Source organism: Scyliorhinus canicula, chromosome 15, assembly GCF_902713615.1.
Source record: "Scyliorhinus canicula chromosome 15, sScyCan1.1, whole genome shotgun sequence".
In the NCBI taxonomy this organism is placed as follows: Eukaryota; Metazoa; Chordata; class Chondrichthyes; order Carcharhiniformes; family Scyliorhinidae; genus Scyliorhinus; species Scyliorhinus canicula.
This window is the reverse complement of record NC_052160.1, coordinates 59221794-59249511: the sequence shown is the minus strand read 5'-3', so window position 1 is coordinate 59249511 and position 27718 is coordinate 59221794. Positions and strand designations below refer to the sequence as shown.

The following is a 27718-nucleotide window of genomic DNA, read 5'->3' as shown; positions in this document are numbered from 1 at the left end:
TTTTTCAATTGCCATGTTTTTATAATGCAGAACGAGCCTCCATTTTTTGCATGCAAAAGAAGTGAGAAGTACTGACATTGTGAAAATCGACAGTATTAAACTCACAGATTGTCATTTGTAAGTTCATTAAAAAAGTAACTACAATGTATTAAAATAGCTTTATTTTAGAAATATCCAGCAATACAAACCTATCCACCGGTTGAAAATGAGTTTTTCCCAATTTCCATGAATGGCAACATACTGGGCGGAGCTTATTACTATCTGTCCAACCAGCTTGGAGTGGAAATGACATTTTTCAGCAACCGTACCGTGACCCGGGAAATTTAAAGCGCACGGAGAGCCGAGTTTTCTTTTAAACACTGAATGGTTGTGCTGGAAGAGGTTGGTTAGTGAATGACTGTAGGTAGGTTTGGATGAGGAGGCGGTGTATGAATTTGTTGCATTGATCTTACCGAGAGGTGTAAACGCCCAGCAGCGCCATTTGTTTGAAACGTTAGTTGTATTTACAATTTACTTTGCAAGTTTCTATACATTTTTCGACAACCTAACTAACTCCTTATTGCTTTTACTCACGGAAGGGAACACAGACTAAGTGTTCATTAAAGGAAGAGCCATACCGACGGTGTTAATTTGTCTGTTCTCTTACAGACATTGATGGATAATGGAGTGTTTCCAAATGTTCCCTTCATTTAATTGTCCAGGTGGTGTATGGCGCAGAATTAATGTGCGGGTAATATACTATATATAGCTAATGTGCAAATGTTTTTTTTCTACTTCCTTTTTATGAAAGAGGCTGTGCTACGATATGGGTGCTAGTTGCTTTGGTGCTTATTAATGTGAAGAATACTGGAAAATAAGGCATCTTCTATTGAGACACAGTATTCCCTCAATCCACACCTTCCCCACTCCATCCTCTAACCACCCCCAACCTCTTAAGACCCCCATTGGAACAGCATTTGGTCACATTGTGAACGAAATTTATTGTGGTAATTTGCAACATGCTGTAGCTGTGAGTGATATAAATCACTGGTGACATTGACTTTAAGGATTCAATCCTGGAGAATAAAAGGGATGGCACTGTAGCACTGTGGTTAGCACAGTTGTTTCACAGCTCCAGGGACCTGGTTCAATTCCTGGCTTGGGTCACTAACTGTGTGGAATCTGCACGTTCTCCCTGTGTCTGTGTGGTTTTCCTCCCACAGTTCAAAGATGCGAAGGTTAGATGGATTGGCTATGTTAAATTGCCCTTGGGTTAGCTGGGGCTACTGGTTTACGGGGATAGGGTGGAGGTGTGGGCTTAAATGGGATGCTCTTTCCAAGAGCTGGTGCCGACTCGATGGGCTGAATGGTCTCCTTCTGCACTGTAAAGTCTATGAAAAGAGTACAAGGGAGCTAAACTGCTTTTCCCAGGAGCTCGTGCAAACTGAATGGGCCGAATGGCCTCCTGCACTGTAGGGATTCTATGAAATCCGAATTGGGTAACTTTGCAAGTTGCAGCCATGTTGGTTGTGTATGGTTGTTGGTTTGGGTGGGGCGGGGTTATTTACTGAGTGATGTTTACATTTGTATTTGTTGTTATAAAATCATAAATGCCTTGATAAAATGTTTTATTTAAAAAACCTTTGCAAGTTGGAGCTCTGGTAGAATAGTAGAATCCCTACAATGCAGAAGAAGGCCATTCGGTCCATTGACTCTACACAGGTGTTAGAAAGAGCAGCCTGCTTAAGTTTAAGCCCACGCCTCCACCCTATCCTTGTAACCGGGGCCAATTTAGTCTAGCCAATCCACCTAACCTGCACATCTTTGGACTGTGGGAGGAAACCGGAGCACCCAGAGGAAACCCACGCAGACACTGGGAGAATGTGCAGACTCCACACAGTCACCCAAGGCCGGAATTGAGCCTGGGTCCTTGGAGTTGTGAAGCAGCAGTGCTAACAACTGTGTCACCGTACCGCCCTCAGTCAGTGGGGGTTCAGTTCCACTCGAGAAACGTGAGCTGAAACTGTGGTGTAATACTGAGGGAGTGCCATGCTGTTAGAGGCTCAGTTTTTTGGATGATGTCAAACAGGTCCTGTCAGGTGAACATGACAGGAGCAGGTGCCTTTACCAATATTCAATCAATATGACAAAAAAAAAACAGTCATTACCACCTTTGTGGAGCTTGCTGTGTTCGGAGTAGTTGCCATGTTTCCCACACTGCAAGAGTACTTCATAAAATATCTGCTTGGCTGTAAAAGTGTTTTGGAATGTCTGGTGGTAATGTTGTATAAATGCAAGTCTAGGACATTGACCTCATTAAAAGCCCCAAAAAATTGTGGACAAAATCAAGGTAATGAACCCATTGAAAGAAACTAATGATTGCAGATGTTTGAATCTGAAACAAAATAGCTTTATTTTTGATAACCACTGCACCACCATGCTGCCTTGTCAAAGCTAGAGAACTGAAAATGGGGTCAGATTTAAGCTAGGTGGAGATTGACAGATGTCATGGACAGAAAGACAAAAAGACAAACAATGTAAATTGGGATGATTTAAGTAATAATAAAAAGTGTTGATAGTGGCGCAGAAAGAAATTAGAATGTGTGAATGGCTGCTGCTCCCTATCCAGCCCTATCACTCTACGCCCCCCTCCCCACAACAGTATGAATCTGACCGTATTTCCTGTTCTCTCTGGCTTTGACAGAGACATCCAGACTAGAAACAGTAGCTCCCTTCTCTCTCCACAGATGCCGCCAGACCTGTTGAGATTGTCCAGAATTTTCTGTTTTGTAATTAACCCATTGGTGTGATTTGACTCTTCATGGCATGTATGTTGGCATGTATGTTACACTGTAAATGAAGCATTATGTATAACTGTTTAGATATGTTTTAGAATTTAATTCAAAAGGCAGTTGTAAGACATTCAATCTGTGTGCTGGGACATATTCTCTGGAATGAAACTTGATGAATGGTGTCTCAGAAAGCGTTGATATCTGGAGCCAATTAAATGTGCAAACTTGGCTTTCAAGAGTTATCCTCCCTGTTGGGTAGAGACCATGATGAAGCAAATTCCTCATGGCATGTAGTGTTTCTGATGGAGTAAAATTTGCTTCATTAACCCCCCCCCCGGCCCGGTCAATGGGCTGTTTTTGTTAAAATGTCAATATTGTGTAAAATTGAGTTCTGTCATAGCACTGGATATTATGCACATTCTACCAAAAATGTAATCCCCTTTTATATGTTGGCCAAAAAAAGGATGACCTGGAGCATGGTGTGGAGATGTGTTGGACTGGGGTGAGCACAGTGAGTAGTCTTACAACACCAGGTGATTATCCCTCTCCCTGGATCTGTAATGATTTGATTACCTGCAAATGCCTGCATTCCAAGCATTGTCCAGCATCTCTGACTTTGTCTATATAAATGTTTCTGGAACATACCTCGCCATTCACCTGAGGAAGGAGCTGCGCTCCGAAAGCTCGTGTTTGAATCAAACCTGTTGGACTTTAACCTGATGTTGTAAGACTTCTTACTGGAGCATTGTGACCAGCCTGCACCACCTCCATCCTTTAAACCATGTTCTGGAAGGAGAAAGCTGAAGGATTATATAAAGAAAAGTGCTGCAGATGGGTCACAGCATCTGCAGAGAAAGGGGAGAAATTTGAGCATTTTGTTATGACACTTTGAAATATTCCATTTTTGGTTCCATGGCAATTGGTAGCTTCTATTATTGGAATCCATAAAACCCACAAACTAGGTAATCAACTGAGGAAATTGCAAGGTTACAGCCCCAACCAATATCCAGCCAAACTTCTAATCAGATTAACTGGCTTTTTTTTAACACTCTGCCCTTGCGGTGACTTTTTACTGTACCTTTGGTACATGTGACAAAAAACCCTAATATCTGACAGTGCTTTTAACTGTAAAATTATCTCATAAAGTGTAAAGCAATGGTCATTGTACCTTCAGCAAATGTATATCTGTGGAGAAGCAATGGGAGAATACATTTAAATCAAGATAATTTAATTGTTTTTGGTTTAAATCCAAATTTGTGATTGTGATGCATCATTCAGTCCATACTTGGGTCACCGTAGTAGCTTTGCTCCACCAGTTGGTACGAAGAATTAAATTTTATTTATACAACATGCTTTATACAAAGTAGTACAGCCTTTCTGCTGTCAATCTATCTCCTGGATCAAACTGGCCAAAGGCTGCGCTCTGCTCAAAGATTCTGTGTGCTAAGTACCAATTGGATGAGTTGGTCACATGAACCTTTAGAAGATCACCCTTGAAAGGGGTCAGCTACTACATCTCTCCCCCCCCCCCCCCCCCCCCCCCCCTCAACCTAAGTTCCTTAATATTGTGATGAATGTAAGAAATTGTTATATTTTATTTGTTACAGTAATGTTTTAAAAATCCTGGTTTAAAATATATACAGGCAGTAAGTCTGCTAAAGCTGTGATTTAAGGAGCTGTACATGTGGTAATCGGTGATTTTAACCATTTACTTGCATACATACAGATGGCTAATGGAGTATTGTTTTAGATGGCTAATGGAGTATTGTTTATATTTCGGAGGTTCCCTGGGGTGTGGATAATTTGAGCGATTTATATTTAGTTCTAGCCAAGTGGGTGTGAAATCGGTCCAATTCAGATACTTCAACCAGCTCCTTAATCAAAGTTTACCCAGGTGTCTTTATTTATGAGAACAAAATACGGACACATATAATGCAACATACTTTATTAAATGTAGTTAATCCGTAAATTACCCACTGCATATACCAGAAACACCCACAATTCGACTATACTACCTGCAAAGGTGGTTTGGTATGCTGTAGATCCAATCCCCGAGTCCCTCTGGTTCCTCTTTGCAAAGGTGATTCTCGCTGGCTGTTGCTTGCTTGCTTCTGGTCAAGGTCACCTCACACACTTCCCCCTCTCTCCCTGCCTTTCCAGAAACTTCTCGCCAATGAGGTGTTAGGTGGGGTCCCAGCAGCCAGTGGTCCGGTTGATGACCGTTTGGGCCACCTGAGCCTGACCCAGGTGTCCCATCTCTGGTGGTGTGGGCTGCACATGACCTGTTCCCACAAGGCAACAGTAGATACTCTGTGATGGAATGTGGGCTACAGACAATAGATTTGTGTATTTCAATGGGGTCCGATGATCTCCTGCTTGGTCTCAGTCTGATGAGCTTTGATGGGTGATTAAATGGGACAGGCCCAGACATGTTCTGGCAGCTTGTCTGTTGGTTGTGCATTTGACTTTGGTCAGGTCTGGATTCCAACAGCCTTCCTGAGGTTTGACTGCAGTGTGATTTTAAAATGCCCAATTCTCTAATTTAGGTTATCCAATTTAATTGGCCTTACTATGGCCTGATATTACCACACAGGTCATAGGACATCTTAGTGGAAGGAGACTGGAGAATACCTTGTGCTTGGGATACAGATGGTGCAATTAATGGGAGGAGCCAGGTCTGTTTGCAATTGTGCCATATCTGACCAGCCAATTTTTGGGTTGTTACTGGAAGGGTGTCTACAAAGGTCTGCAAAGAGAAACAAGGTACCCTGGTAACTTTATTTAATTGCTCATTTGGAATATGCAGTGGCAGGTATAGCTAGTGTTGTTAATGTGGTTAATTCTGTATTTAAATTAAAGGGTGTTTTTTTTTTTTACCATAAGATACATATTGATCAGTGTTTTGATCAGTGTTATGACCTATGTGGTTCAGTAATCTTTCCTCCATCTTAAAATGGCAAATTGTTAGGATTCTTATAGGGGATCATAACAGTATACAGAATTATAGTTGTACAGTTTCCCATAATCAGTCCATTAAAACCACCTCTCTAATGGCGGCTTCTGTTTCCTCATAGAGTGGCACAATGTGACAGAGGGATGTTTCTATTGGGTATTTTGTGCAGAAACTGTCGCACCAAGTCTCTCTCCTGGAACTGAGGCTTCAACCTCCTCTTTCAATTGGAACAATGCTCTCGTCTGTCACAGGCTGATTGAAAATTCCACTCCTTGGGCAGCAAACAACACTTCCAGCTGGCCCCAATGAATCTGGTTGTAACATTGGCTTCTGGGACAATTCTTGACCATGCAGATAATCCACATGTTTCCTCAAAATCCTGTTTGTACATTCACCTCATACAATAACAGTCCTGACTTGACCCAGTGTCATGGGAGTGTCACTTTAAGAAATGTTTTTGTCTTATCACATGGCTTCATTGATGTCATTGTGAGAGTGGAGCTGGGCTGTGGCTCTGAGGTTTTTACTTTGCATTCAGTTTTGACTGCTGTGGACTACAGGGGCTGGTTTATCACAGGGCTAAATCGCTGGCTTTGAAAGCAGACCAAAGCAGGCCAGCGGCACGGTTCAATTCCCGTACCAGCCTCCCCGAACAGGCGCCGGAATGTGGCGACTAGGGGCTTTTCACAGTAACTTCATTTAAAGCCTACTCGTGACAATAAGCGATTTTCATTTTCATTTCAGACAGAAAAAATGTGTTTTGGCCTGTCTCTCCCTATTTTCATTTTAAGAGTTGTTCCAGAAAAAAAAACATTGATTATAGCCACCTGCTTTGTAACTTAAAAGATATAGTTTGCTTTCCGGAAGGGTTTAAAACTGCTGGTGCAATAGGGTCAGAATCTCAGGAAAAGCCAGTCTTATTCAAGAGAGAATATAGTTCTGGTCCACGCCCTTGAAAAGAGGTTTTTGGTTTATGCGATTTTGTTTTTGAATTGGAACAGTTAAGGGGGGATTCATTAAGTGTTATACATTGGTTACTGTAGCTGTGGGGTGTCCTAATGTTTGTGCTGTTTGTTTATATAGATATGTTAACAAGGTTCTTAGAATAAAGCTTATTTTGATTGAAGTGCTGAAGAAGACTGTTGAATCACACCTGAAGGGAAGGCTCTTGTGCTCATCCGAGCCAAATTCAACATAAAGGTTGTACATCAAATGGACTTCATAACATACTTTGGAGTTTCTAAACCCTGGCCCATAATCCGTACAAACAACAAATGTTTATTTAATAAAACATGCTATTTACAGAGTAGTACAGTCTTGATGGTGCCAATCTGCCTCCTGGATCGATCTGGTGATTCCGTGCACTGGGGACTGATTGGACGAGTGGATCACATGAGTCTTCAGAAGATAGCCCCTTTTTAAAGGGGCAGCTACTACAGTCACTAAGTAATGTTTAATAGCTTGCACTATTAAACATGACCAATACATTGGGTGATTTAAGGGTGTGGGGTTTTATTTTTTCTGAAGATGTTTTGTATTTCAATTAGGTGCAGCTATTTTCTCACTTGAATGGAATGAAATGAAAATCGCTTATTGTCACGAGTATGCTTCAATGAAGTTACTGTGAAAAGCCCCTAGTCGCCACATTCCGGGGACGCTGGTACGTGAATCGAACCGTGCAGCTGGCCTGCTTGGTCTGCTTTAAAAGCCAGCGATTTAGCCGAGTGAGCTAAACCAGCCCCTTATCTACAATTAAGAAATCTAGGAATGGGGTAGGGATAAATGAGTAAATATATTTTAGAACATGTTGCTTTGTATTATTTCATATCGGATTTCTGAAAAGGTTTTCACTAACTTGCCTTTCCTTGTGGTGGTTGCTTAGCTCAGTTGGTGTTTTCACCTTGCATTAGTAACAATATTTTGAGCTGTCATTTCAATCTGCTGATCCTTAAAGTTGTTGCTTGCATAATTGTTTACTGTTCTTCAAAATAGCAGTTTAAAGTTCTTAATGAACATTGCTGTACATAATTGAACTCAAATTGCATTATGTTTTTAAAAATTCAGACCGACAAGATGTCGACCGCTGGTGAAATGGAGCACGACAGGATGAAAAAATTCAAGAATCGAGGCAAAAATGTAGAGGTACTTGGGTTGGTTCTTGCGTAGTATAGCTAATTATAGAAAAATATGTTTCAATTTTCTACTCTGCATTTGACATTTAGTTCAAATTACTCCTGGAAACAAGTTTGTCCAATATAATGAGTAACTTCTGGACAAGCCGCCCAAGTGGCATTTGTCCACTCGACAAACACAATGGGTTACAGTCAACAGTTTACATCAAAAGCTGTGCCTGCAGGTTCCAGTTTTAATAATTTTACACACTTCTAACCTTGCCCCAGGAGTTTTCATTGCTGCTTTAAATATTCTAGTAATACACAGGAGGAGCAGCTGCCAAACGCTTCATTCTGGAAGATTCTCTTGGTGGAAAGCAGGTATGGATAATGGTACAGCATCCAGTGACATTGTTCAGGGGAAAAATATATTTTCTGTTTGGGGTGTATCACAGGATTGGAATGATATTTTTCCCCAACACAAGTGAGAAAAGCACCAGAAGTGACTGTGATAAACCAGGAAGCTAATTTTGGTTAGGGTGGTGATGGAAGAAATCTGCGTGGGCACTGCTCTCCAAAGCATCAAGGAGAAGTGTAAGATATGACTGGACTTTGATATCCTATCTGCACTGGTCTACCAGGGTTTCCCAGATACTTTTTGTTCGATTGGAAAATTGTTCCTTCGCTATCTTTCAGGACTACGTCTATTCACTTGTGGAAAAGACTATTGCAATGAAGGGTCTTATTGTGGATGATTATATTGATTTTAATCTTGATGCTTATTGTTTGGTCATATTTTACATCCGCTACCATGTCCAAACCACCGGTTGTAGTATTGGTGCTTAACAAGTCATGCCACCCCTCTGGGACATGGGTGCATCTGAATACCTTCACTCTGTCAAACCTCTTTGTTCTAATTTGAAATGTTTTTGCCCATTGCCCTAGATCCACCTCCAAAGCATTGAAGCAGTGACTTGTGCTCTGATTTTAATCTCCATCCCAGTTCCCCTTGACCTCGGTCCTCTGAATTTGCCACTCTTTTTTTTCTCCCCCCCCCCCCCCCCCCCCCCCCCCCCCACACACCCTCCCGAACCATTTCCTCCACAGATACTGCATCTCCGCTCCTATTCTGACAACTTTCCTCCCAGCCAGGCTCTTAGTTTCTTCCCAAACTCCTCTGCTTATCATACCTCTGATTCGTTAGATCTTCTTTTTCCTGATTCATCCATTTGACCTTTTGTTCACCCTCCTGATATCCCCTTTTACTTATTTTTATTAGCAACTTTTTCCGACAATGAAGATGTAACAAAAGTAATTACTTTTTCAATCGGTAAATAAAGATTTTGGCGGTTTCCTGCAAATAGCTGATATTATACCTATATTAAGAAGGGAGGTGGAACACATCCAGTGAACCTAACATTGGAGGTAGGAAAAAGAATCCTCCCACCTAAAGTAGAAAATCATTTTGAAGACCAAAATTATAATAAAGACCCAACTTGCTTAACTGATCTTATTGATTTATTTGAATATGTAACCAAGAATATTTGAGGTGCGATGGATCTGATCTGTATACAGAAGGCCTTCAATAAGGTGGCACATTATAAACAAATGAATGAGTTCTGTGTATAGCACTGTTACTGGATTAGCCATCTTGAGGTCTGGACTAATGCCTCAGAGGCGTATGTTCAAATCCTCCGTGGCAGCTAGGGAAATTTAAATAGGAATTAATAAATTATTAATAATCAGTTAACTACTAAACCAACTGGCCTTCAGGGGAAGGACATCTGCAATCCTTGCCTGATCTGACCTACATGTGACTCTAGACCCAAAGGAATGTTGTTATTTCAGTTGTCCTCATAAATGCCCAAGCAAGGCACTCTGTTTTGGTGGCTTACCAACTTCATGCTTCAGGACGATTGGGGGAGTGGGAAATAAATGCTGGTTTTGCCATCAATGCATATCTCTCCCAAGAGTGCATTAGTGTCGGGGCAAGTAGCAGAATAAATAGCTAATTTTCGCCAAGACCAAAAGAGCATTAGAATAAAGGTGTGATGGGTCCATTATTTCTCATCATTTATTAAGGATTTGGATGTTGGGATCAAAATCAAATTTCTAAATTTTAGTGCCCAATTCTTTTTTTTTTTCCAATTAAGGGGTAATTTAGCGTGGCCAATCCACCTACCCCGCACATCTTTTGTGTTGTGGGGGTGAGACCCACACGGACATGGGGAGAATGTGCAATTTCCACACGGGAAGGGATGGAACCGGGTCCTTGGCGTTGAGACAACAGTGCCAACCACTGCACCACCCTCAAATCTGGAGGGGAGCTGGGGTCTCTTCTGTACTAAGGAGGACTGCAACAAATTACAAGATTATTGAACTGGCAACTTGAAAAGTGGAGCAGTAAACTTGTATCAAAACTGGATTAGAGCGCACTTGGCCAACTGTGTACAATTCTGGTTGCTGTACCATGGTACAGGAGAAGATGCAGGGATCATAATGGAACTGAAATTGCCTAATCGGGAAAGGAGGGTGAACTGGCTGGTGCATTTTTTTCAGCACTTTAGAGTGATTGTCAGAATATTTGATCAAGTAGAGATAGAAAAGAGTGTTTCCACTTGTGTGGAAGAACACAACCCATGTCTTCAGAAATCAAATGGGGGAATTCAGCAGAAACCTTGAGCAGGAAAGTTGAGAATGTGAACTTCTCTGCTACAGGTTCAATTGCCACCAGGAGTGTTTGAGATGAATAGCATAGATACTGTACATTTTAAGAAGGGAGGTTCAATTAGCATCGTCAGAAGAAGTGTTGAGATTTAAGGCATGATTCTCCAGCCGCATCCACCTGATGACTGAAGAATCCCCACCTGAGGTCAATAGAGTTCTCCATTATCTGTGGCTCACTCGTGGCGTTCTTGCAGTGGGTGGGGTGGGAGAATTCAGCCCTTGGTCTTTAAGAATGCTTGAGTGGAGCATACACATGGAGTGATTGGTCCGACTCGTGTTCCGAATCCTGTTGCATATCCATTTGGTATATATTCTATCTCTAAATGCTATATTTGGCATAGACTCTCTCATTAAAATAACATATTTGATTAGCTTTTCAATTGACTGTAGTATGTCTTAGTAGCTTTCTACTGGGAGACATAGTTGTATTGTGGCTGGACTAGTAATCCGGGGACTCCGGTTTGAATCCCACCATGATGAAATTAGAACTCAGAAATTTGGAATTGAAGTCTAAACATGACCATTGTCACTTGCCATAAAAACCCACCTGGTTCACTCATGTCATTTGGGGAAGGAAATCTGCCATTGTTGCCCAAATCCGGTCTACATGTTAGAAAAACAACATTGTTAGAACATACAGTGCAGAAGGAGGCCATTCGGCCCATCGAGCCTGTACCGACCCACTTAAGACCTCCCTTCCACCCTATCGCCGTAACCTAATAACCCCCGTGATTCCAGATTGATGTAATTGACTCTTCAATCCATCCTGAAATGGCCTGGCAAGCCTTGGTATAAGGGCAATTAAGGATGGCCAATAAATGCTGTGACACTCTCATCCCATGTAAGAATAAACAAAAAATAACACTCTGCCAACAGAACAATTATTAAAACAATTTGGTGTTAAATGCACAGAATTACTGACCAGATGAGAAAGTAGTAGAACATTTTGCTTTCTTTTTGAGAGTTTTGAATTTTGAAATCTAATTTTACTTAAAACAGATACTGAGGAGGCAGCGAATTGATGTTTCTATTGAATTACGAAAAGCCAAAAGGGATGAACAGATCTTGAAGAGAAGGAATATAAGCAGTTTCCCAGATGGTGAACCTTCATTACAAAAGCTTGCTGGAATGAATGTATGTATAACATTTCCATTTGGTGATAACCTTTGCCCAGCAACAAATCACCAGTTGAAATTCTTGTAATTCTACCATTGTCTGATTATTCCTAAATTGCTTTATGAAATTAACATCTATCGTACCTTTTGCCAAGTCTGATTCTTAAATCTCCTCCTCCAAGTAGAGAGTATAACTTCTCGTCAAATATCATTCGGCACCATGGGATAGCCCAGCTTAGACTAACCTTTATTCTGTGCCCATCTACCGAAGCATGGCATAATGAGCTTTTTGGCCCAATGTTTTGATTTTATAATCAACTGCCTGCAATTTATTTTTAAATGTGTTGCCACAGTCCCAGAGGACTATAGGCTGCTTGCTCCCCCATTTTGAGGGCTGACTGGTGGGGAATAAACCTGAGGGTCACCACACCTCGGGCAAAGGACAAGGCTGAGAATGCGGGGCCTTTATGAATAACCTCAGCAGGTACAGGAATTGAACCAGAGCTGTTGACGTTGCTTTGCATCGCGAACCAGCTGTCCAGCTAACTGAACTAACCACACCAGTTGTTAATGTACAAAAAGAAAATAAATCTACCGATGCAAGGTAAAAATTCATATGAATGCAGCTGATTTGTACCATTTCAGATGTTGATTGGACATCTAGTCAAATTGATTTCTAGAATGGCTTAATTACCAAATGAGGTTACCATTTATTGTCAAAAATCTATCTTGATAAACATTGCTCTTTCCTCCCTGCAGGACCATGCAATGACCATAGAAGAGATTGTGAAGGGAATAAACAGCCCTGACTCACTGCTGCAGCTTCAAGCCACAAATGGAGCTAGGTAGAGGTGCTGTTGCTTCATCTCACTGCACATAATATTGTCTAGCCCCAGTTGGAAGATTGGCAAAGTGCTTTGTCATGTTCAAATCAAATAAGTCAATGGACATGATGCATATAGGTCATATTTTGTAAGTCTGGGGATCTGTAAAGTCCTGAGTTTCAGACACCATCAGTGAAAAATAAATCTCTAATCTTTGATTGCAGTATCTCTGGCACTTGCAGCTTAAGAGCTAATATTTGACTTCCGGGGTGCATTGAGGTTGTTATGTGGGGTAATTGTCTTCTGTTTTTTTTTTTCAGTCTGTCTGCACCCCATGCCCGACCAAGCAAAATCCACATCTACTGAAAACCCCAAACTTTTTTTAAAATTACAAATCCAATTAAATATAATTTTACTTTCTTTTCTTTTAAAACCCTGTGACCATCTATTTGGCCAAATTTAACTAAGAACAAGATGAGCCTTTAGATGGGAAATGTTGGTGTTAGTAGTAGATTAAACGCACTGCTTTTTGATTCCATGTATGTATATAAATATTCGTGTGTGTTTTGGAAAATAAATTTAGAGTACCAATTAAGGGGCAATTTAGTGTGGCCAATCTACCTAAACATCATAGAATTTACAGTGCAGAAGGGGGCCATTCAGCCCATAGTCTGCACCAGCCCTTGGAAATAGCACCCTACTTAAGCCATGCCTCCACCCGATCTCCATAACCCAAAAACCCAACCTCACCTTTTTGGGCAATTTAGCATAGCCAATCCACCTAACCTGCACATCTTTGGACCGTGGGAAGATTCCGGAGCACCCGGAGAAAACACACGCAGACATTGGGAGAAAGTGCAAACTCCACACTGACAGTCACCCAAATTTGGAATTGAACCTGGCACCATGTAACTGAGGCAGCAGTGCTAACCACTGTCACCCTGCCAACCAAATCTTCTGTATTCTATCCCAATATTGTGCTTTTGCCATCTCCAGCCACCAATCTCCTGCATCCACTGCACAGTGCGTGTTGTGTTATCCACTGTACATTGATCAAATGTCTACATTTGTATTATTCTTGCACTCAACTGCTCAGGTGCATTTTACATGGAACCACTGCATCCAACAGACTGGTCCCATTTGACCTTTGGTCTTGGAGAAAGACTATTGCCTAATCTAGTCTTGATAATTTACCCTTTCCACTGTGCGATGTAAAGAGAAATTACTAATCTAAGGGAAACCAAATGGTATCTTGCTCATTATTTTCCTCTTGATAGGAAACTTCTGTCACGGGCATGGAAACCGCCACTGGATGAGATTATTGAAGCAGGTCTAATTAAGAGGTTTGTTGAATTCCTTGGTCGAGATGATGATTCTGCACTGCAGTTTGAGTCAGCCTGGGCACTGACCAACATTTCCTCTGGAACATCAGCCCAAACTGAGGCAGTGGTGGAAGGAGGTGCAATTCCAGCACTTGTAAATCTCCTTTCTTCTCCATACATGTACATCAGTGAGCAAGCTGTGTGGGCCTTGGGTAACATTGCAGGTATGATGGCACCAATTTTGTTGGAGTTTATTTGTTAAATAACTTTACTGTGTACTAAACCATAAATGGCAGTAACTTTTTAAAACTTTTGCAGGTGATGGCCCTCTCTACCGTGATGCAGTAATTGAATGCTCTGCTGTCCCCTCACTTCTGGGATTGGTACAACCTGATGTCCCTGTAAGTCCAAATGGTAACTAGTGGGCTGAGTGATTTGCTTCAATTTAGTCTGCCTAACAGAATGCTATGCTCCAATTAGTTAAACTTGGGTGGTTCTAATGGCCATTTAAATTTAAATGAGAACAAATAACCAGTGCAGCATTTGTGATAAGGCAAGGTTCCCTTCCTGCTCCTTTCTCCACTTCTCCCCCATCCAGCCAACTGTCTTGGGTGACAAAAGGCTTCATTGGGATGATGAATAAAGGGAAGGAGATTGTGCAAACGTGGAATTTGTCAATTCTTGTTTGACATTAAATCCAAGTAATACCAGTGGTGTCCTCTAGTTGGAAAGCGGTAGGTTCAGGCTTTGGCACACATCCGTATGTAGCATTCAAGAGCTGCTACATTGTTGTAGATATGCTTTGATGAAACAGTGAGGTCACTATCAGTGAGAGATCCATTGCCACTTTTGGGCAGGGTTAGTTTCCTGGCCATTCTGGTCAAGAGCCATCCCTCGACAAACAATACCATATAGCAGCTTAATTAATCATTCCTTGAGTCTGTCCAAGTGCAGCAAGACCTGGACAACATCTTGGCTTGGGCCGGTAAGTGGCAAGTAACTCACTAAGTGTTCGGCAATGATCATCTCCAACAAAAGAGAAGCTAATCATCTCCCTTAACATTCAATGGCATTACCATTGCTGAATCCCCACAATCCATATCCTGGGGGTTACCATTGACCAGAAACTGAACTGCACCTGACATATAAATACTGAGGCCATGCAAACCAGTCAGAAACTGGGAATTCCATGGGTAGTAACTCATTTCCTGATGTTCCAATGTCTGTCCACTATTGACAAAGCACAAGTCAGGAGTTTTGTTGGAGCTGCGCACATCCAGGCAAGTGGAGAAAATTCCATCACACAAGAAGTTTAACGTTACTAAGACAAAGTAGGCTACTTGATTGGCATCCCTGACACTACCTTCATTCACGCCCTCCACTTGACTCACTGGCAACAGTGTGTCCTTGATGTGCTGCATCAACTTGCCAAGGGTCCTCCTGCAACCTCTATAATCTGGAAGGGCAAGGTCACCAGATGGCATGGGAGCACCACAACCTGCAAGTTCCCCTCCAAGCCCCACAATCATCCTGACTTCAAGCTATATTGCCTTTCCTCCATGTTCTTTGGGTGTACCAACATCGACTACAGCATTTCACAAATGTGCCCCATCACCACTTTCTCAAGGGCAAGAAATGGCCTAACCAGTGCCATCCACATCCTATGAAAGAATAAATTTAAAACCTAAAATCATTTCATTCCCAGTGATTTGTGTAAAGTTATCTGGCATGTTTATTAACCAAATAGGTGACCTATATATTGTAAAGTGAGATTCTCAGTGGTCCTAATTCTTGCAAACAGGTAGGCTGCAAGTCTAATTCTACTTTAGCATCCAGCTTTGCTTCAGGATTTGGCGGAACTTTCACTTTACTAATTCCCTCTTTCCCCTTCTCACTGTACTAATGTTGTTCCGTTTTACTTCAATTCTAGATTGGCTTCTTGCGCAATATCACGTGGACTATGTCAAACATATGTCGCAACAAGAATCCACATCCGCCTCTCCAAACAGTTCAACAGATCCTTCCTACGCTGATTCAATTGCTTCATTATGAGGATGAAACCCTTCTCTCAGATGCTTGTTGGGCAGTATCATACCTGACAGATGGCCCAAATGACCGGATTGAAGAGGTGGTTCGCATTGGTGTTTTGCCAAGGCTTATGCAGTTAATGTTAAAGGATAAACTGGCTCTGTTGGTGAGTAATCTGACACGAGTAGAGCTCTACCCTATTTCTCACAAGCTTTTGGGATGAATTTATGCAGGACTGTGATGAGAGAAAATGACTTGCCTGCTGGTCTCAAATTGATTTTGTGTGGCTGGGAGATGGGGTGGGAAAAGTGGAGTGAAATCTGTTAAATCATTAATGGCTTTGAGGTCTGTAAGTAACGTGACAAATGGCAACTTCAGATGTATATGTCTTTGAATTGACAACTATTTCTTCAGGGATCTTTTGGTCTGGGATATTCAGTCATCTTTTGCATTTTGTTTTACTACATCTTGCTGATTGGGGCAGAACGCTTGAACCAAGGACCACCACGTTATGATCGACTAAGCTTTCAATGTCCTTCCAAGATAATTTCAAAATCCATGTTCAAGTTGGACATGTGTACTGCATATGCTTTTTTTTGTACAATCTGTCAGAAAATTCATTGCTTGGTTTTTAACCTTTGCTTTACATTTATGGTTTGATTAGCTATTTGGAAAAGTACTACATGCATTTATTCTTCTTGGAGTAATTGCTAATCCTGTTGTTTACTTCATATGTTCAGTGCCTATCAAGATGCAAGTTCTTTGAAAACTGGGTCGAGATAGCTGTGGAATTTTTTTTCCCCTCTAATTTCTAAGGAATAACACAAATAAAACTAATTGAACTGCAGCCTCCAGCACTGCCAGCATGTTTTGTGCTGTCATAATGCTTTGAAGCTTTGCTTATTCTATAAATTAGTTGGAGATTTAACCCCATCTTTCTGGTGTGTCGCCATGAGGAAGCGTATACACTGACTGGAAGAGATTCCCCTGACACTACTAGCCAGTGTGGGCTGAAAATGAGGAGCATACAAACATTTTTCACCCATATATTAGACTGATCACATTGACCCTTTCGGCACACTTGTCCTTGCAGGGCACAAGCCTGGGTAAGATTTATGGAGATGCAGGGCTTCCCAGAGTTGCTGAGAAACTTTGAGGGGGGTTGGTCCCCAGACATTTGTTGTACTATTGTTTGGATATGTCTTGTGAGGCAAACTCCACTAAGGGAAAATAGCTCTACTGCCTATGGATAAGCTGAAGTCTAGGAGAGTAAATCCTGGCAAGAAAATTGAGGTCTCCCAAGGTTGATAGCACAAAGTCTGATGTCTGGCCAAAAAAAAAAAAAATCTGGTGTCGGGCTTTGGATCCCTTTGGACCTAACTGGAGAGGTCATGAGGTGGACCCTCTTGTTTGGGAAGCCTTTGTTCCCTGGTGACGACATTGTAGTTTTATTGCGGGGTATTAACCCGACGGTGGAGATAGCAATTATGAATGGTAAGCCCATGTGTCCCAGTGGTCAGCCATCGCCCACCTCAGCTAGGCATCTGCCCTAACTTGTATAGTGATGAGCTGCCACAGTCTACAGTGTTAGTCATGGGGGCAATGGGGCAACTCCCTCGCAGGCCAGACCTGAGGAGAATGGGTGGGCAACCAACCAAAAAGGACAGGCCGTTTGGCGCCACAGTAGCAGTGGTTAGCTCTGTTGCTTCACCGTGCCAGGGTCCCAGGCTTGATTCCTGGCTTGGGTCACTGTCTGTGCAGAGTCTGCACATTCTCAGGAGTTTTGTTGGAGCTGCACACATCCAGGCAAGTGGAGAAAATTCCATCACACAAGAAGTTTAATATTACTAAGACAAAGTAGGCTACTTGATTGGCATCCCTGACGCTACCTCGGATTTCCTCCAGGTGCTCCGCTTTCCTCCCACAAGTCCCAAAAGAAGTGCTTGTTAGATGAATTAGACATTCTGAATTTTTGACTGGGGGTTTTCACAGTAACTTAATTGCACTGTTAATGCAAGCCTACTTTGCCAATAAAGATTATTATTGTAGATAACCAGTTAGGAACGCACATGAATGTGCGACGAAGGCTAGGCAAGTGGCAGCCTTGTCTTGGTGCATCTGGGAGCAGTAGCCAGTTACTCTGGTAGGGGAAAGGTGCAGCTGAAGTCCAATTGATTTGTGGCTGATGAGGAAACTGATGCGAGGCATCATCAAATGAATCTCTATACACAACAATAGTAAGCATAAAGCATGGAGAAAATACAGTAGTAAATACTTGAACTGGGATCTACTTGTGCAGGCAGCGGAGGCCTTGTATTGGGAAGCTCTGCTCATAGCGAAGAGGGAAGCTGCGCACAATTGGGGAGGAGTTGATATTGCCAGTGGATAAGGAGCTGGAGAGAAGGACTGCAGGCAAATTAACATAATTTCCTTGTTGGATAACAGAATCCATGAGATGGGAATGATCAGCTAAAGAGCGAAGACAAGCAACTCGGGGTCTATTTTTATGTATTTCAACTGAATGAATCACTGGACATTGCATCTGCTCACTTGTGTAGAGTATTACCACAATGGAGAGATCCATGAGGACAATGTTTTTTAAATTGTTGCTCAACTGCAAAGGCCAACACTGGATGTGGGTAAGAGCAGTGGCTCCACTGCACCATCCACAGGGAGGCTTAGCTGCAAAGAAAATACATGCTGAACTCATGACCATTTTGGAAGAAAGAGTTCACGCATCATAGAATTTACAGTGCAGGAGGAGGCCATTCGGCCCATCTGAGTCTGCACTGGCCCTTGGAAAGAGCACCCTGCCCAAGACGCCACCCTATTCCCGTAACCCGACCTAACCTTTTGGACACTTGAGGGGTAATTTAGCGTGGCCAATCCACCTAATCTGCACATCTTTGGACTGGGGGGAAACCGGAGCACATGGGGAGAAAGTCACCCACAGTCACCCAAGGCCAGAATGAACCTGGAACCCTGGAGCTGTGAGGCAGCAGTGCTGACCATTGTGCCACCATACCACCCCACAAAAAGCAATTCCTGCAGTTAATTTTAATCAAGGGCAATCCACTGAATTTGTGAATATTTGCGGCTCTGTGACCAGATGGGCAGTGATCATAAACTACTACTTCACACGAGTTCCGCAGGCTATCCTGAGGAAAGTTACACTCACGGCTGTGTGAAGTGAATTCTTTTACTTGATTCAAGTTTGAACTCTCAACGTTTTGGTGATTTTTTTTTTTTCAGTAGCTTGCCAAATGACACATCTGGCAGATATTTTCAGCCACTTTAAACTTGCTGCAATGAAAACCAAATATCTGAATAAACCTAACATTGAACCAGATCTCTTTTGGGATTGACATCACAGCTCTGCGAAAGGGCAACTTCTTGCTAAGGGGCAAGTGTTATCTCTTTCCACTGATCACCCTATTTCAGATAAATGTGCTGTGAATGAGTGCAATGCATTTGAGTGTGCATCATAAACTATTAGAAATGGTTTCCATAAAGGAACAAATTGGGAACCACTGCACTTTGATGAGCTGAGCTCTACACTGGCCATTGCTGCCATGGGGTCTGTGACCCCAAAATCTCATCTGATGATGCCACTGGGTGTCCTGACCCATGCAGAAGCCCTGGCTTCGACCAATGGCCATTGAGATTGGGGTTGCACATTTAAGACTGACGAGGAGGCATTTCTTCTCGGGAGGGTAGTAAACCTGTAGCATTCTGGCTGGGTCATTAAGTATGTTCCAGACTGAGATACAGATTTTTCATCAGGAAGTGAATCCAGGGTTTTGAGAGTGGGTGGAAAGTGGAGTTGAAGATTGAAGATTATCACATCAGTCATGGTTTCATTGAATGACGGAGCAGACTTGGTGCACTGAATGGCCTATTTCTGGTGGCTTGGTAGCACAATCGTTAGCTCTGTGGCTTCACAGCTCCAGGGTCCCAGGTTCGATTCCCGGCTTGGGCCACTCTGTGCGGAGCCTGCATTCCACCCCCACCCCCCCTCCGTGTTTCTCGTGGGTTTTCTACGGGTGCTCCAGTTACCTCCCACAGTCCAAAGATGTGCAGGTTAGGTGGATTGGCCATGCTAAGTTGCCCTTAGTGTCCAAAAAGGTTAGGAGGTGTTACTAGGTTACGGGGCTAGGGTGGGGGTGTGGGCTTAAGTGGGGTGATCTTTCCAAGGGTTGGTGCAGACTCTATGGGCCAAATGGCCTCCTTATGCACTTGTGGCCTATGGAATGATTTCAGGCTTCCAGCATACAACTTTGTTTGTTTGAGTGTACTGAGTACAGGCAACCTGTGAGCAATTATTTGGCATAAAGCTGTACCTGACTCTACCTGCATTTAATCCCTGGCTTTACCAAGTTGAACAGAAATTTCCACTTGCCAGCAAGGCTGAAGAAGTAGAAAGGAGATTCATTCTGTACCCATACCAATCCTAACAGAAGGTTGGCCTCCACTCTGATTTGTTTTCTTTCTCTCTCGCAGAAACTTCCATTTGTTCTGTTCTCAATTTAAAAAAAAAAAAATCAATTTTAGTTCTGTAATCAGCCCTGCATATGGCTCAGTGGTGGAGTCACTAGAAATCACAATCTTCAATGACCTGACTGCATGGCCTTGCAACAATCACCAATGGTGGATGATTTAATATGAAGCCCTTTTTTGTACAACTGTTTTTGTTCCTTTTATAGACCCCTGCCCTCCGTGCTGTCGGAAACATTGTGACTGGAACTGATAGCCAAACAGAGGCTGCACTTGAAGCAGGGGTTCTCTCCATTCTCCCGAAACTTTTGAAACATCACAAGACCTGCATACGGAAGGAGGCTGCTTGGACCATTTCCAATATTGCTGCTGGACCTACAATGCAGATTCAACAGCTGATTACTTGTGGAGTAATAGCCCCCCTTATTGAAATTCTGGAAACTGTAAGTACTTAATTACCATCGAATAACAGTAGGTTCAACATACAGGTTTAGGTGGACTTCAGTAGATTATACTGCACTTAATGTACATCTTGAGATGTCACGTCCAGGAAATCATGCCTATGTTTGATTATGCATTGCAGTCTTTTTTTTAATAAATTTAGATTACCCAATTATTTTTTCCAATTATGGGGCAATTTAGTGTGGCCAATCCACCTACTCTGCACATTTTGGGTTGTGGGGGTGAAACCCACGCAGACACGGGGAGAATGTGCAAACTCCACGTGGACAGTGACCCAGAGCCGGGATCGAACCTGGGACCTCAGCGCCGTGAGGCAGCTGTGCTAACCACTAGGCCACCGTGCTGCCCATGCATTGCAGTCTTGATGAGGTCTGTGACAAAGTAATTTGGTTAAAGTGGAATTTCAGCAGTCAAGAATCCTTTCCTGCTCCTGAATGTATTAAATGTGGTTTTTTGCTATTGATTTGATTCAGTCTATGTAGGAATTGCTGGCAAGACCTTTTTGTCCCATTCTACGCTGAAGGTGATGAACTGCTAAATGTTGTGATCTTGATGCTTCCAGTGTCCTTGAGTAGAAAACTCAAGGATTTTGACCCAGTAACAAGGGGTGTGGGGGAAGGGAGCAAGAAAGTGGCATTATTGCATTATTCCAAGTCGTGATGTTCTGCAACTGATCCTATATCCTTTCAAGGTTCTTGGAGGAGTTAAGAGGTGTTGTTAAAAGCCTTGGTAATTTGATGTGGTGCATCTTGTATGTGCAGTGATTGTTTGAGGTAGTGGGTAGAATGTCAATCAAGTGGGCTGCTTTTGTCCTGGCATTAGAGGGAATGTTCTGCCCCAGGGTGGTCGTGGTGGTGGTGGATTTGGTGATGGTAATGCTGATAAATATCAAAGGGAAGTGGTTAGATTCTCCTTGGAGATGGTTATCACCTGGCACTTGTGGGGCACAAATTGCTCATCACTTGTCTGTCCAGGGCTTATTGCACGTGGGCACGCACTGCTTCACTGTGTGTGGTGTTGAGAGAATGGAATTACAATATTGTAGGTGACTGCTTATTTTAATCAAAACCACCTACAGTGGATCATGATGATTTTCTCTTGTATACATGGTGTTAAAAAGTTATGAACCTCTTCATTGCAGACTGGCCTTGGTTGAACTAATTACAGTGCCATACTTGATGGTACCAGGCTCAGTTCCACAAGAAAAGATTTGGTTCTGTTTTTAATTACTCAACATTTTGATCATTGTGTAATATTTGTCTTCCAGGGTGAATTTAAAGTTCAAAAAGAAGCTGTTTGGGCTGTGACAAATTACACGAATGGTGGTACAGTTGACCAGGTTGTTCACTTGGTGCAATGTGGAGTGCTGGGACCTCTCCTTAATCTACTAAGTAACACAGATGTCAAACTTATTCTCGTGACCCTGGAATCCCTGTCCAATATCTTTCTAGTAAGTTGGCTGGGCCCTTTTAAACAAAGCCATTTAAATTTGGAGATTTTGTGAAGGCAGAGGTGCAAAATGAATACTTGCCCCCCCCCTCCTCACCAAGGGGAGAGAATTCTGTGAATATTGAAGATTTGAAACAAAAACGGAGGCAGGAGTGATATTGGTCGTCTTGCTGGCAGGATTCACAAGTGGATAAGTCACCTGAACCAGATGAGAAGCCTCCTCGGCTGCTGAAGGAAGCAAGGGTGAAAATAGCTTGAGGCTCTGGCCACAATTTTCCGATCCTCATTTGATAAGCAAGCGGTGCTGGACAATTGCAGAAGTTGTATCCCATTCCAAAAAGGGGGAGGGATGGAAACCAGCAAGGGCAGGAACATTTACCTCATGTCAGTGGTGGGGGAAACCTTTGGAGACGACAAGAGGAAAGATTAATTGGCATTTGGAATAATGGGGGTTGTAATAAGTGAAAGTCAGCAAGTTTGTTCGAGGCAAATTTGCTTTGGATTGACTTGCATATTTGAAGTACGTGAAGGTTGATAAAGGTAGTATGGTTGGTTGATATTTAGTGTACTGTTTTTCAATAAAATACCACCAGCTTGTTCATGAAAACTCTGAATCAATGTGATTAAGGGGACGCTGCAACTTAGATACAAAAATGGCTAAGAAAGAAAACCGAGAATTGTGGTGTCTAACTTTTTTTTCCAGAGTGGAAGGAAATATACAGTGGTGATCCCCAGGCCTCTGTATTAATAACTAATAGCTCCCTATCTTCTTTTGGTATATTAATGGCCTGGACTTAAACCGAAGTTTGTGGCAGGGAAAAGTAGTAAACAATAAACAGACTGCAGAAGGATATTGACAGGCTGGTGAGATGTGCAGGCACATGACAGGTGACATCTAATGGAGATGCAAGTTGATGAACCTCCTCGACCTTGAGTGGAGTTGATGAAGTGGCAGTGTTTCTCCAGGAAAAAAACAGACCTATTCCCCGGCTGTTATTTTTGCTGTGGAAATTGGGCCTCTGAGCAGTTCCTTGGGTCACGCGCACACCAACAAACAAGTGAGGACTTGAAAGGGGCCTTGCAGATGTCATCTGCCCAAGATTTATGGTATCCACTTGCTGCCTAGAAGCTTATGGTCCTGTGACCCACAGAATGCACAGCCTGACCAGATTGGTGGAAGTGAATGTGAGCCACTTTCAAGAACTATTTGGATTTAGTGCCTCCTTTAACAGGGAAGAAAACGCCAAGGTACATTTATTAAAAAAAAAAAAAAAAAGATTTAGAGTAGCCAATTATTTTTTCCATTCGAGGGGCAATTTAGCATGGCCAATCCACCTAACCTGCACGTCTTTGGGTTGTGGGGGTGAAACCCACGCAGACACGGGGAGAATGTGCAAACTCCACACGGACAATGACCCAGGGCCGGGATTCGAACCCGAGTCCTCGGTGCCGTAGGCAGCAATGCTAACCACTGTCACCGTGCTGCCCTACGCCAAGGTACTTTAAAGGTAGCATTGTCAAACAAAATTTGACAGCCACTGTATTAGCAAGGGTGATCAAAAGCTTCAGAGACGAGTTTAACATTTTGTCTTTGAAGGAAGAAAGATATTTAAAGAGGGGAAAGAAGTGAAGAGCTAGAAGTTCTGGCACATGGGATTTATGGGTTAGCTCCCTGAGAAGAGGCAGTGCAAGTGCAATTGACCAAAAGGTCTCTTGTGCTGCATCATTTGATGATTGTGATCCTATAGTTTGGGCTTTGCTCTCTTGCAAAAGAACAGCTTTGTTGCAGGGCATGCACCTTCGCTTAACTGTAAGAGACCACAATAGGAATAATTTAAAAAATATATATATATATATATATATATATATTTTTATTCTCCATTTTCACATTTTCCTTCAAAATATACATCCCCGCCCTTCCAACAAGCAGTAAACGGTAACAAATACAAAGTCAATACCCTTAACATCAACAACGATCCCAACGGCCCACCTGTCAATATATGCATCAAATAAACCAAACCCTCCCACGGTGGAAAAAAAACAAAGGAGGAAAAGAAAAAGGAGGCCGGAATCGCCCATGGTCACCATTAACCTATAGAATTCTCCCCCCACCCCCCGACACTCAATGCCATCCAGCCTCCGAAAGAGTACCGCAAATGACACCCAAGAGTTGTAAACTCCTCCCCTCCACTTCCTCTTGTAAAGCTCCTACCCCCAACCTCGGTTTCCCCCCCCCCCCCCCCCCCCCCCCCCCCCCCACAACTTACCGCCCTGGCTAGACCACTCGGACTCTGTTCTACCAGGCTCCGATGGCTGCAGCCCCCCCCCCCCCCACCTCACCCCTATTCACTGGCCTGCATAAACCGGCCAGCGTGGAGCCCCCTGCCCGGGTCTCTTTTCCCCCTTGCCGGCCCCAGGAAATCCCTTTCGCACACAAACCCTGCATAATACCCATGCCCCAAAGAACCCACATTACGACTGAAAGTCCCATTTCTTTCCTTGTCCAAATATACACAACGTTGGCTCCTGTCGCCCATACACCAGCATGCAGTGAAACAAAAATGAAAAAGTAGTCATGAGGCTACATCGGTATATGACCATTTCTCAATTCTGCCACAAGCCTTCTGTCTTTGCAAAGTCCTCCGCTGCTTCCGCCGTTCCAAATTAAAAGTCACCCTCCGCATCGCTGGATATATAATGCCACACTGCACCTTGCTAATGTACAGTGCCCTCTTCACTCGGTTGAAGGCAGCCCACCTCCTCGCCAGCTCCACTGTAAAATCCTGGTATACGTGTATACCACTCCAGCCCACTGCACCACCCACTTCTGCTTAGCCCAGCACAGGACCTTCTCATTTACTCTTGCGTAACTATTCTTGCCGGCTCACTTGCCTTTGGTACAGGCCTCCATGACCGATGAGCCCGATCCAGTTCATATTGGGAGGGATCCTCCCCCCTCCCCCAATAGCTTCGCCAACATTGTGGCAAAATACTCAGTCGGCCTTGGTCCTTCCACTCCTTCGGGCAGCCTCACAATCCTCAAATTCTGTCACCTGGATCTGTTTTCCACGTCTTCCATTTGCCTCTCAGATCCTTGTTGATCTCTATCACCTTCCGCATCTCCTTCCCCATCGAGGTAAGTTGATCACTGTGCTGCAATAATGTCTCTTCCACTTCAGCGCCTCGCCTTGTTCCTGCACCTCCGCCACTGCGCTCGCCACCGCCGTCCTCACTGGGGTAATCGCCTCCTCCACCAGCACTTTCAAAACCGCCCCCATCTCCTTCTTCTTTGCCTCCATGTGTTTTGTGAACTGCCTTTCAAATTCCACGACCATCACCTTAGTTATATCTTCAGACTTGAGCAATGCGGCCTCCCCTTGTGCTCCAGCCTCCATTTCCTTTACTGACCCCGCGGTGACCTTTCCACTCCCTAACGGACTTTCGGCTGTTTTCACGGCCGTTTTGTTTTACTGATCCTCGACATTTCCCTTCCCTGTGCTGTCTCCTGACTTTTTTACTGCCTTCGCTGCCCCTAGGACCGGGCGTTAGCCCCCGACAATGCCATTCCAGAACAGGAGTCCTCCAACGCGTGGCTGCCTCCTGCCCGCTGTCACTGGAAGTTCCCACAATAGGAATAATAAGGTAGATTAAAACCAACTGGGGTTGTATTCCCTGGAATTTAGAATGTTGACTAATATTTTGATCAAAGCTCAAGACGTTGAGGGGAAACTGATTCTATTAGTTGGGGAGTCCAGGACTTGGGTCCAAGAATGAGAACCAGCTAGTGAAATAGCATTTCTTCACACTAAGTTTGGGACTCTGTTGGACTAATTGTTGTGATACAAGGCTATGGTGGGTTGGGCGACAGATTTTCCACCCTTTTCATTGAATGGTGGAACATGCTTGAGGCTAAAAGGCCTATTCTAATTCAGTGTCCTCTATGCCTGACAGCAATCTTTCTAACTGGGATTGTTTGAGCAAGAAAAAGACATGCAAAATGCATGATTACTTTCTCAAACCAACTTCTAATTACTGGTGAATTACATGGCCTCACTACAGACTAGCTTACAGATTTCATTTTTAGGAAAATGAATTACTGGAGGAACAAGCACTCTCAATCTTAACTTGCAATGTACTTTTTGTTGCTGACAGTCTTGAGTCTGACCTTTTATTCTTGAAACTTGGGTTGTGAATCAACCCAAAAAAGGGAATCTGATGATTCCATTGTTAGTTGCAACTTTCCACTTGCCTTGCAAGATGCCAAGAGTTAATGCTATCCTTGCTTTAATTCTTTTCGTGAAAGGCTGGAGAACAGTTGGGTGAAACGGATAAACTATGTGTATTGATAGAGGAATATAATGGCCTGGAGAAAATTGAGGCTCTTCAATTCCATCCAAATTCCACTGTGTATGAAACAGCATTGAAGCTAATTGAGAAGTACTTCCTTGATGAGGTAGGTGCAAAAAAAGTAACCTGACTGAATATTCTAGCAGTAAATTGTTGCTGTTGATTCAAATTCTTCCTGTGACTTTTTTATTTTCCGACCTTGTGGGGGGCTTTTGCTGCATGTATTTGCTGACCATTCTTTCATGCTTCCACTTGAGGTAAGATAGAACTGACACACAAGCCTGCACACTAGAGTTTAACAAAGGTGAGCCATTTGGCGTTGCCCACAGTAAGATTCCTGCTATTGGAAGTAATTCGAAAAGGAACAGAGATGCTTGAAATTGTTTCTGCCATTCTATTCTAAATGCTTTCAACAATCACTTGTAGAGCTCATTGGATATTTCTTTCTCTCCCTTTTTTTAGTCTGAGGGTGAATAGTTCATTACTAGGATTTTGTAAATGAATGTCATAAGTTTGAATTAGAGGCGAATGGCCCATGTTTTTGAGGTGGGATAGCTTCTCTGCTCATTCTGGTTAGACCAATGTTGTGGTAGTGGAGGAAGAGGGAGCAGTGTAAGGGAATATACACCAATGCATTTAAATCTGAAGCCCTTCTCTCTTCCAGGAGGAGGAAGTTACAAACCTACAAGCTGAAGTGGCAAATGGAGAACCTTCATTTTGAAGTACATCCTACTGAAAATAAATTTAGCGTTTGAAGAAAAATTGTTAAGCTTATCCTTGTCTGTGCAATAATTTATAATCCATGTTTAACTCTATTCCAAGTACTTTCAGAAATAAATCACTTTTTTTTGCAAAAATTTTGAAGTCTGTCATTGAACTCTTGTGAAAAAAGCTACTATCATCAGGAAATTGCTGGAATATTTAAGGAGGTTACAGTGAGGCAAATTTCAGTGCAATCGGGCAGAATGGGAAAGAGAAATTGTGTTTGACTAAATGCTTATTACTTAAACTCTCATGTGGATGAAGGGAAACCTGTTGATCTGCTGTACTCTTTCCAGAAAACATCTGACAGTGCATCAAACATTACTACACAAAATATGAGCTCATGGTGCAGG

The 27718-nt window shown here is 42.9% G+C and overlaps 1 protein-coding gene across 4 annotated transcripts; it reads left to right on the top strand.

The window, feature by feature from the left end:
- The first annotated feature begins 281 nt into the window (after nt 1-281).
- On the top strand, nt 282-27460 carry LOC119979043 (importin subunit alpha-5-like). Of its 4 annotated transcripts, none has more exons than XM_038821023.1 (11): nt 282-371; nt 7787-7866; nt 11562-11696; nt 12437-12522; nt 13779-14047; nt 14142-14224; nt 15754-16017; nt 20555-20788; nt 22075-22257; nt 26560-26709; nt 27268-27460. In XM_038821023.1, the coding sequence occupies exons 2-11, from the start codon at nt 7798-7800 to the stop codon at nt 27322-27324; spliced, it is 1530 nt and encodes a 509-aa protein (XP_038676951.1). In that variant the 5' UTR covers nt 282-371; nt 7787-7797; the 3' UTR covers nt 27325-27460. The 4 variants fall into 4 exon arrangements, with proteins under 4 accessions (XP_038676951.1, XP_038676950.1, XP_038676949.1 ...); XM_038821022.1 differs by having other exon boundaries at nt 321-403; nt 7789-7866; XM_038821021.1 differs by lacking the exon at nt 282-371 and adding an exon at nt 404-492 and having other exon boundaries at nt 7789-7866.
- Nucleotides 27461-27718: the final 258 nt, after the last annotated feature.

What these genes read in the sequence shown, in the direction of transcription:
- LOC119979043 (XM_038821023.1), top strand. Translation starts at nt 7,798, where the DNA reads ATGTCGACCGCTGGTGAAATGGAGCACGACAGGATGAAAAAATTCAAG. An exon ending in TGGTACAACCTGATGTCCCT is followed by an intron (nt 14,225 to 15,753) that starts GTAAGTCCAAAT and finishes CTTCAATTCTAG; the next exon opens with ATTGGCTTCTTGCGCAATAT. An exon ending in CCCTGTCCAATATCTTTCTA is followed by an intron (nt 22,258 to 26,559) that starts GTAAGTTGGCTG and finishes TTTTCGTGAAAG; the next exon opens with GCTGGAGAACAGTTGGGTGA.